Source organism: Gopherus evgoodei, chromosome 19, assembly GCF_007399415.2.
Source record: "Gopherus evgoodei ecotype Sinaloan lineage chromosome 19, rGopEvg1_v1.p, whole genome shotgun sequence".
NCBI lineage: Eukaryota > Metazoa > Chordata > Testudines > Testudinidae > Gopherus > Gopherus evgoodei.
Genome location: NC_044340.1, coordinates 5386267 through 5404500, shown reverse-complemented (window position 1 = coordinate 5404500; position 18234 = coordinate 5386267). Strand labels below are relative to the sequence as shown.

At 54.8% G+C, this 18234-nt stretch overlaps 1 protein-coding gene across 1 annotated transcript in view; it reads right to left on the bottom strand.

The window, feature by feature from the left end:
• Window positions 1-4852: 4852 nt before the first annotated feature.
• The window catches only part of VSIG10L2 (V-set and immunoglobulin domain containing 10 like 2), a 28358-nt gene continuing 14976 nt past the window's right edge, over window positions 4853-18234 (bottom strand). Inside the window, exons 8-13 of the mRNA XM_030538649.1 lie at window positions 17041-17331; window positions 15144-15458; window positions 7224-7346; window positions 6026-6050; window positions 5352-5479; window positions 4853-4962 (exon numbers count right to left, since the gene is read on the bottom strand). Of these exons, the coding sequence (XP_030394509.1) occupies window positions 4853-4962; window positions 5352-5479; window positions 6026-6050; window positions 7224-7346; window positions 15144-15458; window positions 17041-17331 (992 nt within the window). The remainder of the gene's footprint in view (window positions 4963-5351; window positions 5480-6025; window positions 6051-7223; window positions 7347-15143; window positions 15459-17040; window positions 17332-18234) is intronic.

Genomic DNA, 18234 nt, shown 5'->3' with positions numbered 1-18234 from the left:
TGGAAAGGGAGCTGTTGATTAGCCCGGCTGCTTTTAGGATTGGGGGAAATTGCTGAGGAATTCACAGAAAACCATCTCACCTCATATATTTTCCTTAGAGCCCGATGAATTATTTGGACCCAAGGGGTCGTGGGACTGTTGGTGTCACTCTGGCATAACCCTAGGTAACTCGGAAAGGTGATAGACCACAAGTGTCAATGAAGCCCTTCTGTTGTAGGCCTCAATGAACCAGTGTTCCTCCATGTTAAACACTGTGTGTAACCTAATGTACTAACAGCTGCAAAAATGTAGTGTTAGCAGTTAGTTTTGGTTGTAACAGCCAGTTCTCTACTGTAATACACTGAAGCTCGGCTAAAGCCCGCTCAAGGCCGTTTTAAGATACTGTGTACATGTCTCAGCAGCAGAGAGGGGGGAGGAAGGGGGAAGTCAAAAGATTGACTGAGAAAGGATACTGCAGCTGGATGGGAAAGTACAGGGGAGTGAAAGATCAGCTAGTCAGCATCAGAAGAGGAATACAAGAAGAAGGGTATAAATATTCCTGCCCTGCCTGTGTGCTGTGTGCAGGATCTGAGATTGTTATTTCTCCCTGGCACCTTATTTGAGCTCAAATAAATTTGGTTGTTTGCTTCTCCACCCTGGTGTGTTTATTGGCGCTTAAGCACTCTAGGCAATGAACCACTGTTGCTTGCCTCTGGCACTGCTGTGTCTGCAACAGGACAAACAGCTTCCTTCTCTGCGGGCAGTACAGCCCAGAGCCGAACGCTGTTACACCTCAGGATTTGCTGGATAAAAGCATTGGACTTTTTTGCATGTTTTTTAAAAACCTCTCTGCTTTGATCTTGGTGTGTATTGGAGACTCATGCTGTTGATGAGCTGTGATTGGGCACGGAGGCTGGGGCCCGATTCGTGGAGCACACAAGTGTCTCCGGCACAAATGCTCATTGGATAACATGTAAGCTTCATTGTCTGAGACTATTTGTACAATTGACTGGAAGTCGCTGTCCTGGCTCGGATGCAGCATCAGCGTGTGAGCCTGGCCCAGTCGCTGCTTCGCTGGGCCTCAGTTTCCCCACCTGTTAGATGGGATAATGATACCCACTTTGGTAAAGTGCTTGGAGCCCCTTGACTGGGCCAGGTCGCCAGCACCACAAGGCTCTTGGGAGAAGTGGTGGTGGGAGCGTCCCTGGGGACAGCAGGAAAAGGCTGGTGCGCCTCCTACTGGAATGGCATTGCAAAGCCATTGTAGAGCCATCTTGGGCAGCTGCGACCAACTGCTTTCTGAGGGCTGGGAGCTAGTTTGCAGCCCTTGCCTGGGCCCTGCTGCTAGGGGCTTAGTGTAAGGTGTGGGCAGACCCACCTCGCAGGGACACATCTGTAGGTCATTTCTGGTGCAGGCAATGCCCACCAAGGGGCCTGCAGCTGGCAGCCACCCCCAGATGGCAGCATCCTCCCCCCCCCACATCCCCGGGAGGGGAGCTCCCTGATCCGCTCCCCGCAGACCAGAGCCGAGCATGAGCGGGTGGGGCTGGTGGCTCCCCCTAGTCTGGGCCAGGGCCTCAGTGAGCCCAGGTGTCTCCACGCTTGCTTTTACACCCATTTCCTTGTGTGGCCTTGGGGAAGTCAATATGCCTCTCTGTGACTCAGTTTCCCCATATGTCAACAGGGATAATGCTCCTGTCCTTCCTCTGAGAAACCCTCTGAGAGTTTGGCTGGAAGGTGCTGACTAACCAGAGAGTCTAAGGCTTGGACTGAGGATGCGGGAACGTGTGATTGATGAGCTACCACTTTATTACTGAATGCACGGCCTGACTGCAACGGGTGAATGGGAAAGACACGGGGGGGGACTTTTCTGCAGCTTTCTGCTGGCCAATGGAGGCTGGGAGGGTGGGCTGTTAAAAAAATGGGAAAGCCAAGAAATACCTGGGGGCTTGCTACCTAAGGGCTGGCTCCCCTAGATGGTTTGGCCACTTTAGCTACATCAGGAGAGTTAAAGTGTATAAGCCAGTGCTTATACCGGGCCAGCGTAAGCCAGGTGGGCAAGCGAGATTAGCTACCCCAGCACATGGCATTTCAGATCCATATAACTCCGTCCAGACTACGGGGGGTGGTACCAAGATCAGGCTATGGGTTAAAAAGAAAAACCCCTCCCTCTCCCCCTAGAGACAGTTATATCAGGGCAAACGCTGTGTGCAGCGCAGGCCTTAGCCAGCCAGGCCTCAGGGATCCCGGCAGCCGCTGGTGCCTGGGGGGCTCTTGCCAAGAGACTATGGCTGCAGCGTCTGAGAGGGGTGAAGCCCCCCTTGCCCCCGGGAGGGGCAGTCCAAAGAACTAAGGCCCAGCTCCTGAAAGATACGTCACTTACTACAGAAATCGACGCCTTTGTGAAGCTGGCACAAATGGTTTAGGCACATAATCCCCAGTGACTCCCCATGGGGCTTGTGTGCCTCACTCCCTTGGCACTTAAAAAGACCCCAGGAAAAGCCCTGTTCGTCGGTGCTGCCGGGCTCTGCCGATGAGCCACCGCTGCTGCAGGTGAGGCAATGAAACAAGTGCCCTAGACACAGTCCCTTGGGCACGGGGAGCCCCTCATAACCCTGCCTCCGTGGCAAAGGGGGAACTGGCCGGTTCAGTGACGATACAGATTAACACGGGGGGTTGTTGGTGATGTCAGGCCTTGGCAAGGGAATTTAGTACTGCGCCGTTAAGGCAGCTAGGCCTCCGGCCGGAGTATAGCCCAGACTCCAGATTTGCACCAGAGCTCAGCTTCGACAGCTAAGTAAGTGGGCAGATTTGGGGCGAGGCTCAGCCCCCTCCTTGCTGCCCATCCAGCCCAAGCTGTGGGCCAAGCCATGGAGGAGTTGCTCGCAGGGGACTGTGCCTTGCTGCAGAGGCCTGAATCCAGCCTGGGTCCCACATCCTCTCGTTTGCAGCATGCAGAGGGGTTGGTCCTCCCCGGGCTTAGCCCCGGCCTGCCTCGCTGAGCGGCAACAGCTGCTGGGTAGTTCCCCAGAGGGCCTGGGTCCCAGTCCCAGGGGTGCAGGGCAGTGCTCTGCCAGGACCCTGTGCCCCTCGGCTTTCACCAGGCCTGCCAAGAGTCTGTCAGGGCCAGCAGGGGAGGAGGGGGCTCCGAACCCTGCCTGGCTCACACAAAGGACCTGGGCTTTTCCTCGGCTCTCCTGGTTCCCCCTGGAGCCCCCGTGTCATAAACAGATAAGTAAGAGTTAATAGCACAGAAGTACTTCATTTCTCTTTTGCCTGTAAAGGGTTAACAAGATCAGTGAGCCAGGCTGTCACCTGAGCAGAGGACCAATCAGGGGACAGGATACTTTCAAATCTTGAGGGAGGAAAGTTTTTGTGCTGTTAGTTTTTGGTTGTTGTTCTCTCTGGGTTCTGAGAGTGACCAGACGTGCAACCAGGTTTCTCTCCAATCTCTTTGATACAGGCTCTTATAAGTTCAGAATAGTGAGTACTAGGTAGATAAGGCGAGTTAGGTTATGTTTGTTTTCTTTATTTGCAAATGTGTATTTGGCTGGGAGGAGTTCAAATGTGTATTTGGCTGGAAGGAGTTCAAATCTGTATTTTGCTGAAAGGATTTTAATTTGTACTTGTATACTGAGGCTAGGAGGGTATTCCCAGGGTCTATAGCTGAAAGACCCTGTAACATATTCCATCTTAAATTTACAAAGATAATTTTTACTGTTTTTCTCTCTTTAATTAAAAGTTTCTTGTTTAAGAACCTGATTGTTTTTTTTATTCTGGTGTGAGACCCCAGGGGACTGGGTCTGCATTCACCAGGGAATTGGTGGGGAGAAAGGAGGGAAGAAGGAGAGAGAGGCTAGTTTCTCTCTGTGTTAGGATTACTGTCTCTCTCAGGGAGAGTCTGGGAGGGGGAGAGAGAAGAAGGGGGGGAAGGTGTATTTTCCTCTCTGTTTAAGATTCAAGGAGTTTGAATCACAGTGGTCTTCTAGGGTAACCCAGGGAGAGGAAGTCTGGGAGAGGCAACGGTGGGGGAAAGGGTTTACTTTCCTTGTGGTAAGATCCAGAGGGTCTGGGTCTTGGGGTTCCCCGGGCAAGGTCTTGGAGGGGACCAGAGTGTACCGGGAACTGGAATTCCTGGTTGGTGGCAGCGCTACAGGTTCTAAGCTGGTAATTAAGCTTAGAGGAATTCATCCTGGTACCCCATCTTTTGGACGCTAAGGTTCAGAGTGGGGAATTATACCATGACACCCTATAACCTGAATTCAGCCAGGGCCCCCACAGCCCTCACCCAGGCAGCAGAGCCAGGTGGTGGGGCTAAGGTGCACCTGCTGCTGTGCCCTGTATTCTGGCTCCAAACAAGGCTGGGAGGCCGGCGTGTGGCCATCTCCAGCTAACGCAGACAAGGCTGCTGCTTCTGTTCACTCCAGCCAAACCCGCTCCCTTGTGTCAGCAGGGCCACACTGGCGCTCCCAGAGAGGGGACAGCGATTGCAAGTCGCCGGCCGGCTGGATCCCCAGGCTCTGGCTCATCTGCAGAGCTCAGCGCTGGGCACAGAGGAGCGAGTTATGCCCCACGGGAAAGTGTCGCCCTGCTAATCGCTATGGGGTGGGAGAAGGGGAGAAAGGGCCAAAATTCCAGGGGATTCCAAGCCCCAAGGCGAAGCCTCCCTCCAGGCTGTGCAATGGTACGTTGGCTCCTGCCCTCTGGGGCATTGTAGCCAGGGGCCGTTTTCTTCTCAGCTGCACCCTGACAGTCTGGCAATGCCAGTCCCTGAAGGGGCTCTATAAATGCCAGCTCCCCTTCCCCTCCCCCTACTGCAACCCTTCTTGCGGGGCAGGGGTGCTGAATGGGTCTGATGGGGGCCAGCTGGGATTCACGATGTCGCAGTCACTGTGATTGTGACATTGACCGGAGGGTCGTCAGCGGCGAGATCTGGAGCTGGGGGAGCCTCCTGGGTGGATGCAGGAGGCTCTGGATGACACTCTGCAAAAGGGAGAGACACATAGCAAATCACTGAGAGCTGGGAGCACTGTAAGCACACCAGGGTCCTCCAGGAACACCTCTAGCCCACCCTAACTGCCTCTGCCCCCCAGCCCCGCCCAGTAGGCCTGCAGACCACTGCCATAAACAAGGGAGATAAACCCTCATGCTCCAGGGCACTAGCCAGTCAGTCATTTGCAGGGTCAGGAAGAAAGGTCAGGACAGATTATTACACAGCTGCCCACTGCTAGCACATTCTGCCGCCTCTGATTCCGGCCAGCCAGAGCCAAGCACCAGACGCGATGACCAGGCTTACCCTCAAATGCAGGCTAGCTTATGTGCTTAGCTGGCCCCCTCACTGTCGTATCGGCTGCACGTGTTGCCCCAGTTACCTGCTGATGCCTCCTCGACCGCAGGGGATGTGCCCCCAAGCTCCCCGCCCATCTCAGCCTCTGCCACGCCTGCGGCCGTCTCAGCGTCTTCTGGAGTGCTGATGTGCTCGTGAGCCTCTGGGCCAGCCCTGGGGACAAGGGGGGGGGAACATGCCTGAAACCGTTCCTCACAGACTGCCCAGCAGGCGCCAAGGGGTCATGGCAGGAACTGCGCACAGAGCTAGGGAGCCATGGAAACAAGCCCTCAGATGTGCGTGAAGGGAGCGTCTCGCCAGCAGGGAGGTGGGGTGAGGAAAGGCAAATTGAGCTGTGGGGAAGGAGGTGGCGGGGGTGCCAAGGGAACACTGGGCAGGACTGGGCTGCCCTTGTGACACGCTGTTTGTCTGGCCAGGCTTTTGGCTCTTGGGAGCAGGTCCACTGATTTCAGTGCAAGTCTGAAGCCTAAGCACCTTTGAGGATCTGGCCTGGAGCACCCCATCTCGAGCCCCTGGGGGTACAGCGTCGGGCACCACAGGGCCCCGAGCTCTTGGAGCTCCCCCGAGGCAGCTCGGGGATAAGAGCATGATAAGCGGGGTAGTCCCGGGAAGGGAGGGTGGCCAGGGGTGAGCGGCTGTGGGGGGGCGAGGATGTCTGCTCACAGCTGAGGGAGGGGTTGGCTGTGCCAGGACACTTACATGCCAAAGATCAGGTTGTGCAGCCCTGGGGAACAAAACAAGGAGATAACAGGGTAAGAGGCGCTCCTAGCACTAGATCCCAAAGCACCATCCCCCAGCCCAGCCTGACCTGGGGCTCCAACATGACTGTGCTTAACCCAGGCCAGGCCCGGGGCAGTGGCAGGCCCTCTATGCTGAGCAGCACCAGAGGAAATGTTCACGCACAGCCCTGTGCTAGCAACCCAGCCGTCCCTGCCAGCAGCAGCAAAACCTTTGCGCTGGGCACTCTGGCCACAGGATGAGGAGGTTAATTCACTTTCATACTCATTGGCATCGGCTCCTGCACCCGACACCCCAAACTGCAGAGAAGGTTGAGCCATTGGCTCAGGACTGCCAGCTCTCTGCCCTTCTGAGCAGCTCTCCCTCTGACACGCTGTCCATCCTAACCCACCTCTGCCTGACACTGTCCTTCCTAACCCACCTCCGCCTGACATGCTGTCCGTCCTATCCCACCTCCGCCTGATGCACTGTCCTTCCGAACCCACCTCCGCCTGGCACGCTGTCCAACGTTCGCCTGACACGCTGTCCTTCCTAACCCACCTCCGCCTGACATGCTGTCCGTCCTATCCCACCTCCGCCTGACGCACTGTCCTTCCGAACCCACCTCCGCCTGACATGCTGTCCTTCCTAATCCACTTCCACCTGGCACGCTGTTCATTCTAACCCACTTCTACCTGGCACCCTGTCCGTCCTAACCCACCTCCGCCTGGCACGCTGTCCTTCCTAACCCACCTCCGCCTGACATGCTGTCCTTCCTAACCCACCTCCGCTTGGCACGCTGTCCATCCTAACCCCAACAGCGCCGCTTGGCACGCTGTCCTTCCTAACCCACCTCTGCCTGGCATGCTGTCAATTCTAACCCACCTCCGCCTGGCACCCTGTCAGTCCTAATCCACCTCTGCCTGGCACACTGTCCTTCCTAGCCCCAGCAGTGCTGCCTGGCACCCTGTCCCTCCTAACCCACCTCTGCCTCCTAGTCTAAAGCGTTCAGGGTGTATCCGTCACTGTAGCACCAGGCACCATTGGCTGGGTCCCAGTCTAGCTGTGCTGTGTGGGCATTCCCCATATTCTAGCCCTGTGCTCTCTGCTGCACCTTCTTCCCCTGATCGGAACAGCCCCAGGGGCAGCAAGAAGGGGCCCCGGCCTCCCCCGCACTCACATGGGTTGTTGTCCCGGTTCCGGACGATGTACTGAAACGCCAGCAGAGAGGCAACCGCCGCCACGACCATCCCTGCTATTGCAGCGCCCATCACGGCAGGGTAGGCGTTGAAAGGGGGGTCAGCTGGAAGAGAGAGAGCAGACTCAGGGTTCAGTACCATGCAGCTTGAGCTGGGGATCCCTGCACAAGGAGACTGCTAGAGACAGGGACCTGGTCTCCAGGCGAGGGCCACACAGCCCCCTGTGCAGACCCCCTGGCTCCCCAGCTCTCACTCCTCATGTATCTCAGAGCAGCTCACAAGGGGTTGTTAACACAGACACACAGGAGTCCTCCAGCTTGGCCAGCAGCAGTGCCCAGAGCTTGCTGTGTGACACAATGCCAAAGGGAGGCAATTACTGTCCCACCCCCGGTCGCACTGTACGTGGGAGATGTTGTTACCCTCATTGGACAGAGGGGAGACTAAACACACAGTGGCAAAGGGAGCTGACCAAGGCCCCATAGCAAGTCAGCTGCAGAGTAGGGACTAGATCCCAGGCATCCTGGACCCCAGGCCTGTGCTGTAACCACTGGAGCAAGTTCTAATGGCCCTCCTGGAGCTCTGATCTGTAAGGGCCCATGCCTGCCTCACTCGTGGCCTTTGGTTCCGACAGCTGGGGCTAGCGGGCAATGCAAGCTGCTGCCCAGTTTCAGCAACAATTTTCACCACCAAGAACAGCTCCGATCTGGGGCAGACCCAGGGACAGAGTTGACATGGCTAAGTGGCCACAAGCCCAGCCCAGGTGGCCACCTCTCTCCTAGCTGGTTGATGAGCTCAGCCCTGGTTGGGAGGACTCTCCACTGTGGAGCAGGGAGGGAAGGGGAGGAGAAGGGCTGCATGCTGAAGATGGGTCTCTCCATGGGCCAGATTCCACCTGGAATAAGGTCAGGCCAGTGGCAGATTCCCGGGGTGAACCAGGCCCACCAGCTGTTGGTAGGATCCGAAGCCACATGCTGAGGAAGGGGCTGCCCTGGCTTGGGGTCCCGGCACAGCCACGGAGAGGCCTTGGCCAGTGGTGCCCAGCACAGCCCATTCTGCACCGGGGGAACACGAGCACAGCAAAAGGAGCAATCAGAACAGCCACTCGGCCTGGCGCCTGCCACAAGAGGAAGATTTTGATTTTGATTTTGGCTGCAGTTTGTAAGCTCTGTCGGCATGGGCGATGCCCCCCCCCGGGACCCACCCCTTCTGCTAGAAGCCCGGCTGCTACCACACCCCATCCGCCCCCCTCACCTGCCAGAGCCCTGAGACCCCCATCCTCCCTCCCATGGCTGGAGGAGTCCCAGCCAAACTGCCCTGAACCCCGGGCCACTGGCCCAAACTGAGCCCCTGTTGGCTTTGGGGGAGAGGGGGAGCGAGGGCGTGGTCTTGGGGGGAAGTGTGAGTGGGGCCACAGCCTGGGTTGGGGAGGCTTAGCCTCCCCGGTGTATGATACCCGCCACCCATGTCCTCTGGGCAGGGCCGATCTCTCTGTGCATGGCAGGGCCAGTGCTGAGCATTAAACAACCGCAACAGAAAACTTTCCACCACTTGTACAATCCCTTCTGAGCAGAGAGATTGGCCCTGATTTAACTGACCCACTGGATCAAATCCGAACACATACAGATGGACAAGAAAATCCACCCATTTCTTCCTCATTTTTTGTAGAGGGGTCACGTCTAGCGCTGGGAAGGAAGGAGGGGCGTGTGGGTCAGGTGCGATCCAGAGCCTCATGGGAACCTGCGCTCAGCCCTCAACTCAGATGCCCCCTGGTTAATCTGTGGCAAATTTCTTTTTCATTCTACGTCTTACCATCAACACCATCTAAGCCGGGCAGTGCTTCTTTTAACAGCTCCATGGCTGTGCAGCGATCCCCCAGGGATTTGAGAATGGGCTAGCCAATGTTCACAGTGCTGAGCTGGTCATGACCCTGGAGTTTTATCCCCAGCTCTGCTACTGAACAGAGGTGTGACCTAGGCTTCCAGTCCCTTTGACAATCTGTGCCTCGGTTTCCCCATTATACAATGACACTTACCTGCCTGGCAGGGGTGTTGTGTGCTTTTATGTTCAGAAAGTGTTTTGAGTCCCTCCCGTGAAAGGCAGCGGAGAAGGCCCAAACACCCTGGTTTTTCCATGTCCATGGATCATTCCCGCCAGTGACATCGGTGAAGATAGCGGCACCCCTTGGGGAGCTGTTCAGAGAAACGCCCTTGAAGCAGGTTTTAAAAGGCGTCTCTGTCTGAAAAGGGCATCACGGAGCTCCATGGCTATTCCCTAAAGGTGCTCAGTACCCAGAGCAAAAGGGGGTTTGCTGACATCCCTGCCGACTCAGCCTGGGATCTGAGGGTCACATTGAGTTCGCCCTTTCTCATGCATCAGTCTCTGTATTGGAGGTTCTGCAGGCCACACTGTGACCTCAGCAAGGCCCCGGCCCCCTGACTGGCTGCACAATTCAACCAATTGGGACATAACGAAGGGGCCCGTTCATGCTGCCCAGGAAGGACCACACCTCAGCTGCCTCTCCCAGTGCTGGGCTGGTTCTGCATGGCAGGGCCTTCAGGCCAAGCCAGCTCAGCAGAGCTGTACTCAAGGAGACAGAGGCTGTCTTTTTGCTCTATGAGTTGTACAGCACCTAGGATAATGGGGTGCAGTCCATGCTTGGGGTGCCTAGGTGCCATGGCACCACAAGTAATCAGGTGTTTTGGTCCCTAAAGTAAACAGCTCCAACTCTTGTGCACACGGTGGGCAGATCTGGTTGAAAAGTTTTTGCTGAGACTTTTTAATTGACGAAAAATGGCTTCTCGGTGAAAATGGAAATCATTTGGTGAACATCCCTGTTTCCATCAAAAATGGTAGGGCTTTAACTGAAAATGTCAATGCCAAAACAGACTTTTTTGGTTTTTTGATGACCCCCACACCCCACCCCCCATAAAAACCAACCAAATGTTAAGGAAAAGTTCAGTGAAAACAAACACTTTTTTTTGCTGAAAAATTTTGCAGGGGAAAACGAATCTTTTCCCAGCCAGCAAAGAGAAGGGACCATTTTAGTCATTTTTCAGGCGTGAGTCACACTTTAAAGAGAAGTCATTTTCCAGGAATTTCAAGGGTATTTTAAGCCAGCCGTATAAATAATGATGCCAAATTGGAGTAGCTTCCTCTGTGAAAATGTGACTCAGAGCATCCTCCCGTTGCATTAGGGTGACCAGATGGCCCGATTTTATAGGGACAGTCCAGATTTTGGGTCTTTTTCTTATATAGGCTCCTATTACCTCCCACCTCGTCCCAATTTTTCAGATTTGCTTTCTGGTCACCCTATGTTGTATCCCCTAGCGGAACAAATGCAGTGTGGATTCTGGTGTGTCGCAGAGATAGCACCGGTGAGTGAAACCAACCCAAATCACAGCCAGGGCTAACAGTGTCAAGTAAACAAGTGAGCAGAGTGACTTCTTGGGACTGTGCAGTGGGGTGTGCTTCCCTGGGAAGGATAATTCTCTGCAGGAAACCGTGCAATTAGGATAATGAGATGATGGGGAACAGAAGTGACAATCACACTGAAGTCATCAGAGATGGGGTCCCCTCCAGACCGCATTGCACAGCACCGCCAGGAATCGACTCCCACTCCTGGCGACTCATGCATCAGGGTCAGCTGGGGGGATACAGCAGACTGGGCCATACAGGAGGCAAACGGAGAGGCAGGGACAGCAAAAGGAGGCACAGAGGGACCCCGGAAGAGGCATGGGAAGAGGAAGGAGTAGCGGGGAGGGTTCGTTCTGGTCATGTTGACATCATTTCAGACCTAGCACCCTCTTGCCCTGGGCTTCTTGTTATCCTAGAAAGGAGTTAGGCAGATAGCTACTGAGTTTCACAAGAGTTGAACCCTGCAGAGATTTCCCCGCACCAACACTCCAGCAGGTCATCAGCACTTGGTCAATGAAATCCCACGCTAGCAGCATTGCATCATCAGGCCTAACTCTCACTGGCTGATCACATGCACAGGGCGCATCCTGTTGCTAGAGCAGCTCCTTTCCATGGTAACCTTTTCATGGAGGTCACTGTCAGGCCCCGGACAGCCCTTTCTAACTAAGCCCATCCAAGCAGCAGGGCAGTTCGGTGACTTCCGGCAGCAACAGCTGCCATGCTCAAGCACCCCTGTGATGTTATTGATATAAACTGGGACCATATAGAACATGGTTTGCAACCAAGGTCCTGTAGTGGCACCAAATCCTATGTAAAGGGGGTCATATAAGGTATCTAAGACCAAGTTATGAGTTACTGGTTATGATTATGCTGACTGTATGTCTGTATCATGTTGTAGTTGAAGTTATGAGTATTGGGTCTATACTGTCTGTATTTCAAATTGGAGCTGCAGTTCTGGGAAACACCCCAGACAAGTTGGTGTTAGCTCTGCTTAGCCTGCTTGATGGCCCATTAAGGACCATCAGCCACACAACTGACCCACTGAGAGGAGGCAGATACGCCTTGTAACTCAGCAGGGTGGGCAGGGACTTGCCCATGTGACTCCAAACTCCATTTTGCTGTAATTTTCCACAGTAAGAACAAAGAAGTGTTCTTACACCTGGAAGTGCCTATATAAGGCAGATGCCTCATCTCCATCTTGTCTTCAATCCTGCTTCTTACCTCTGGAGGGACTTTGCTACAAACTGAAGCTCTGAACAAAGGACTGACTGACCCATCCCAGCTGGGGATGTACTCCAGAGACTTGATTTGAACCTACAGTTTACTCCATCACTGCTACAAGCCTGAACCAAGAACTTTGACATTACTGTATGTAATTGATTCCATTTAACCAATTTTAGCTCTCATCTCTATCTTTTTCCCTTTATGAATAAACCTTTAGATTTTAGATTCTAAAGGATTGGCGTGATTTGTGGGTAAGATTGGATGTGTATATTGACCTGGGTCTGGGGCTTGGTCCTTTGGGATCGTGAGAACCTTTTTCTTTTACTGGGGTGTTGGTTTTCATAACCATTCATCCCCAGGACGGGTGGCACTGGTGGTGACACTGGGAGACTGGAGTGTCTAAGGAAATTGCTTGTGTGACTTGCGGTTAGCCAGTAGGGTGAAACTGAAGTCATTTTTGTCTGGCTGGTTTGGTTTGTCTTAGAGGTGGAAAAACCCCAGCCTAGGGCTGTAACTGCCCTGTTTAAGCAATTGGTCCTGAATTAGCACTCTCAGTTGGGTCCCACCAGAACCGCATCGTCACACCCCCTCAGTCTCGATCCAGGACCAGCCAGGGATGTTCACTCTTCCAATCCCTCATAATGCTGTCCTGAGGAGACGGGGTGTCTGGGAGGGACGGGCACTGGATTGCAGCAAAATGTGGCAGATAAGGAGGGGGGGGGGATGGGCTGATAATGTCCCACTGGTCCCACCTGCCACTTCAGGGAAATCTTTTGCTGGCACAGAAGTGCCCCATGCGCCAAATGGCACCAACAGACCCAGGGGGTGTTCCTTGGGCCTCTGCTCACGAGCCAGCCAGATGACAGCAGTTATCGGAGTCCCTCTGTGGTGGCTGGACTTGGGGTATCTGCACCCTGTACGTTTCCCAGTGGATAAGTCCTGTGGACTTAATAGGGAGGAAATCTCTATTTTCCCATAGAAATTCCCCTCCAGAATGCAAGAGAGGGTGAAGCCTAGAGCAGTGATAGTCTTCCTCAAACCCCACAGGGAGGCTCACTAAGCCTATGAACAGGGTGGCATTTCCCATTAAATTCCATATGACTTTTCCATAAGTGGAGACCCAAACCAGGCCCCGCTCGTTCCATAACAGCAATTACAGCAGGAACCAGGAGAGCTCATTTTGGGTGGAAGCTGCTCAGCTCTTTGGCTGTTGGCAGCCAGCCGGAGTTCTCTCGTGAGCACAGAGGTGGGTGTTCTCCTCTATCTCTCAGAGGGGGCCATAGCGGATTCAGACCTGGTTGGTGATCAGTCTATGCCTGATTGAAACTGCCAAGGCCAAAGCTCCCCACTAACGCACAGGAAGTGAGGGTGGGAAAGGACCATGGCCAAGTGCAAGCACCCTGCCTGCAGTCACAGGAAATGGGCCATGGGGATACCCAGCTGACTCCCTGCTCCACAGGAAGCAGCAGGGGCGAGATCCACAAAGCTATTTAGACTCCTAACTTCCACTGACAATTTAGGAGCCTAAATACCTTTGCTGATCTGGCCCAAGGTGCCCAAATTCCCAGGTAGCCTGCCCTGAAAGGGGAATGTCTTCCTTACCGTCTCTTCAACACCGCATATGAGCACAAATCCCACAATTAAGCATCTAATCCACTCTATAATCCAAGATCCCTTTGGTACCCAAGGAACAGTGCATAAGTTGCCCTTGATTCTGGTATTGTGCCTCCTTCTTGCCTCTCTCAGGGCAGAGAATTCCTGTTCTGTAAGTTCGGGAGGGGCACTTAGCAAGACTGGCGCAAACCAGGCCTGGCCACTGCACCTCACCAGCATCTCACCAATGGCTCTAACAGTGCTGCAGAATTTAACATTCAATTTGGGGACAAATCTGGTTCTGGCTCCCCCTGTCTGCAAAGAAGACTTCAAAGTGTGAACGTGCTGTAGCGTGGTCTGAATGAGTCTGCAGACAGAGAGAACCCTCGGGTCCCACTCTGATCTCACACACTCCAGGAAGTTAGGTGGAATACTTCTGATCAGCTGTGAGTGAGAACAGAGTCAGGCCCAGTAGCTGTAAAGGAGGTGTGACCTGCTCCTATTGCCTCTGTGTGTTAACTCTGAAACCTAATGCTTACAGGCCACTGCTCATCAGTTGATGAAACGCACTCAGCTTCTCAGATTCTGGGATTGTGATGCTGGGTGGAATTTGAGTACAATGCCTCACTTCTCCCCAAACTCATCGCTGACCCCGGTCATGAACAAACAGACAAAGTGACTGCCAATGCTCCTCAATCCTGAACTACAGCACTCGCAGCCCTTCCACTCCTGGAATCCTCCGCACTGCGCTGCCAATACCCTGCACTCCCAACTCGCAACACCCTTGTCCCAGCCATCTTCCACTGCACCAGCAGGGCCCAGTGTTCAGGGTCTGTGAGCAGTTTTGTTCAGCTCCATTATGAACACTTGAAACATTCCCTGCATGATGTGGCAATGGTAGTTAGTTTTCCAGCACAACATCCCCTGCACCCTGATACAATGACATCATCCCCTGCACCCCAATACAACGCTATCCCCTACATTCCAGTACACCATTCCCTACATCATAATCCATCATCCCCTACACCCCAATACAACACCCCAATGCAATCACACCATCCCCTACACCCCAAAACAACACCGTCCCCTACACTCCAGTGCAATCACAACATCCCCTACACCCCAACACCATGACACCATCCCCTACACCCCGATACAATGACACCATCCACTACAACCCAGTGCAATCACACCAGTCTATACCCCTACAATCCAACGGTGCTAAAGACCTACTCACCTCAGTTTTGCTTGTGGGGCTCTGTCCAGCCTTGCCAGCTCCACACAGCCCTGTCCTGTTTGCTGTGATTCACACCCAGGAAGGGACATGACCCTGGGAGCCGGCTGCTTTCCAGGCCCTTCATCCTAATGTGACAAGAATCTTCAAGGGGCTGGGTGAATAAATGGGACTTGGAAGCTAATCCTGCCCGGTCCTACCTGTCTAGCTGGAACAGGACGGAGATACACCTGCCATTCGCTACAGCCCAGCATCCTCGCCCCACCTCACTCACACCCCAACAGACCCCCCCCTCCATAGCCCCACACAGGCCCAGCCCTGGGAGAGGGAATGGGGTTCTGGACACATGGACAGTGGACAGTCGCTGCAGTAGGGGATCCCCCACTTCAGCCCCCAGAGTGGAGCCCAGCCGGAGTCTGGGGCCTAGTCACTTCACCTGGAGTCTTCCCCTCGGACGGGTGCCCGGTGGTGCGGTGGTTGACAGCCAGGATGCGGAAGGCATATACCACCGCCGGGTCCAGGCCGCCCACCCTGTGGTCCCGGATGTCAGGTTCTATGTCACTGGCCACAGTCTCCCAGGCCCGGGCTGCCGACCGGGATGGGCCCAGCGAGGATTTCTTTGCTTCTTGCCTTTGGACGACGAAGCCGGTCAGGTTCCCCGAGCCCTGCGTCACCCACTCCAGCTGCACCTCGGTGCGCTGCCGGGTGTATATCAGCTTGCTGATCGTCACGTTGGGGGGCGTCGGGTATTCTGCAGGGGGTAGGGAGCGTGTCAGTGGTGCACCCAGAGAGACAACCTCACCCCTCTGATCCCATGCTGCTCACACACACACATGCACACACACACACACATGCGCACCCAAAGAGACAACCTCACCCCTTATCTTTCACACCCATTCTCATGCACATGCTCCTTCCCTTCCTCTCTCTTTGTATTCAGGGTACAACTGGCCAGTCAGGTAATAAAGGGCTGCACCTGCCTCCTCCACCTGGAGTGAAACCAGTCTCAGCCCAGTCCCCAGAGCCTGGGGTTTGCCAGAGTCCCACATGACCTCACTCAGTGTCATAGAAACCAAGGGGCTGAATGAAACAGGAACCCCTAGGAGTTCACCCCATGGTCTCTGCGGAGCCCAGGGCTGAATAACACGTTTGTCCAACCTTCTGAAGTAAATAGGATGAAATTCAATAGGGACAAATGCAAAGTACTCCACTTAGGAAGGAACAATCAGTTGCACACCTACAAAATGGGAAATGACTGCCTAGGAAGGAGTACTGTGGAAAGGGATCTGGGGGTCAGAGAGGATCACAACCTACATGTGAGTCAACAGTGTAATGCAGTTGCAAAAAAAGCAATCTTCGTTCTGGAATGTATTAGCTGGAGTGTTGTAAGCAAGGCATGAGAAGTAATTCTTCTGCTGTACTCCACGGTGATTAGGCCTCAACTGGAGTACTGTGTCCAGTTCTGGGCACCACATTTCAGGAAAGATGTGGCCACATTGGAGAAAGTCCAGAGAAGAGCAACAAAAATGATGAAAGGTCTAGAAAACATGACGTGTGAGGAAAGATTGAAAGAAGTGGGTTTGTTTAGTCTGGAGAAGAGTTTTCCAGTACGTAAAAAGTTGTTACAAGGAGGAGGGAGAAAAATGGTTCTCCTTAACCTCTGAGGATAGGACAGGAAGCAATGGGCTTCAATTGCAGCAAGGGCGGTTTAGGACATTAGGAAAAATTTCCTGTCAGGGTAGCTAAGCACGGGAATAAGTTGCCCAGGGAGGTTGTGGAATCTCCATCACTGGGGGGTTTTAAGAACAGGTTGGAAAAACTCCTGTCAGGGATGGTCTACATAGTATTTAGTCCTGCCTCAGTGCAGGTGCTGTTCTGGATGATCTCTCCCGCTCCCTCTCATCCCGCCATTGAAATGCTTCTACCAATCCGCATTCAGAACAAGCTCATGACTAAACCTCCTGCCCACACGTTCCCCAGCACACCCTTACCCTCATCTCCACCCCTGGCCCAGACCCTTCTACCACTTCCCTTCCCTCCACACATCATGTGGGCCCCACCAAACTCCCTACCCACCTCCTCTCCTCCCCACTCCTGGTGGACCCCATCAGACCCCCTCCATCCATTTCCTCTGCCCCAGCCCTTGCTAGGGGGCCCCCAGACCTCCTCATCCACTTCTCCTTCCGCCTCCCTACCCCATGGCCCCCCAGACCCTCCCATCCACTTCTTCCCAGCACACTCCTACCTGCTTCCTTCTAAACTCTGCCAAGCCCCTGTTTGTCCCCCACCACCCCTGTGTGGTTCCCATGAGCACCCGCCCTGCCCTGCCCTACTCTTCACACGGAGCCTGATGGGGATGGTGGCGTTTCCCACGGCATTCACGGCCACGCAGTGGTAGGTGCCACTGTCCCTCATCCACTCGGTGTCTCGGATGGTCAGGTTGAACCAGACGTCGCCCTGCTGCAGCCTGTACCTCGCAGCATCCGGCCGGATCACCTGGTGCTTGTTGTTGAACCAGAACACTTCGGAGCCCAGGTGCGGGCCCTGCAGCGTGCAGGCCAGCTGGACCTCGCTGCCCTCGAACAGCGACACCTCGGTGCGCTCGGCCGCCAGCTTGGGAACATCTGGCCAGAGAGAGAGAGACGGGGGGCATTGCAGTGAAAGCGGTGCCCAGTCAGGGCACCTCACCCTCTGCAGAGCTGGAGTCTGTCCCGTGAGACCCGCAGGAAGCCCTGGGAGGGGAGCCGGGGCCTGTCCCATGAGCCCTGCAGGGCGGACCAGCTCAGGGAGGGGAGCCAGGGTCTATTCCAGCTCATGCATCATCATCAGGCTTGGTAACTAATTTGCAGTTCCAGTGCAAGGCCAACTACTATCCGCCACAACCCCTGAGCACCCCTGGTGATGATGGGGGGACTGTACAAGGGTTGCCAAATTTCTGATTGCAGAAAACCAAACACCCTTTCCCAGCCCCTTCCCCAAGGCCCTGCCCCTTCCCCCGAGGCCCTGCCCCCACTCACTCCATTCCCCCTTGCTTTCCCCCATCCTCACGCACTTGCTAATTTTCACAGGGCTGAGACAGGGGCCTTGGAGGGGTGTGGGATGCAGGAGGGGGCTCTGGGGTGGGGGGGTGGGGGCAAGGCTTCAGAGTGTGAGAGGCTGGGGCTTTGAACTGTGGCAAGGGGTTGGGGTGTGGGAGGGGTTGAGGGCTCCAGCTGGCGGTGTGAGCACGGGGATGAGGCCAGAAATGAGGGGTTCAGATTGTGGAAGGGGGCTCTGGACGGGGGCAAAGGGTTGGGGTGCAGGGGGGTGATGGCTCCGGCTGTGAGTACAGCATGTCCCTGAGGATCCTTGGCAGAGGCATGGCCTGGTGGCTCTGTGCACTGCCCCCACCTGCAGGCCCTGCCCCCGCAGCTCCCATTGGCCATAGTTCCTGGCCAATGGGATCTGCAGAGCCAGCGCTTGGGATGGGGGCAGTGCGCAGACCCCCCCATGGCCATGCCCTTGCCTAGGAGCCGGAGCGAAATGCC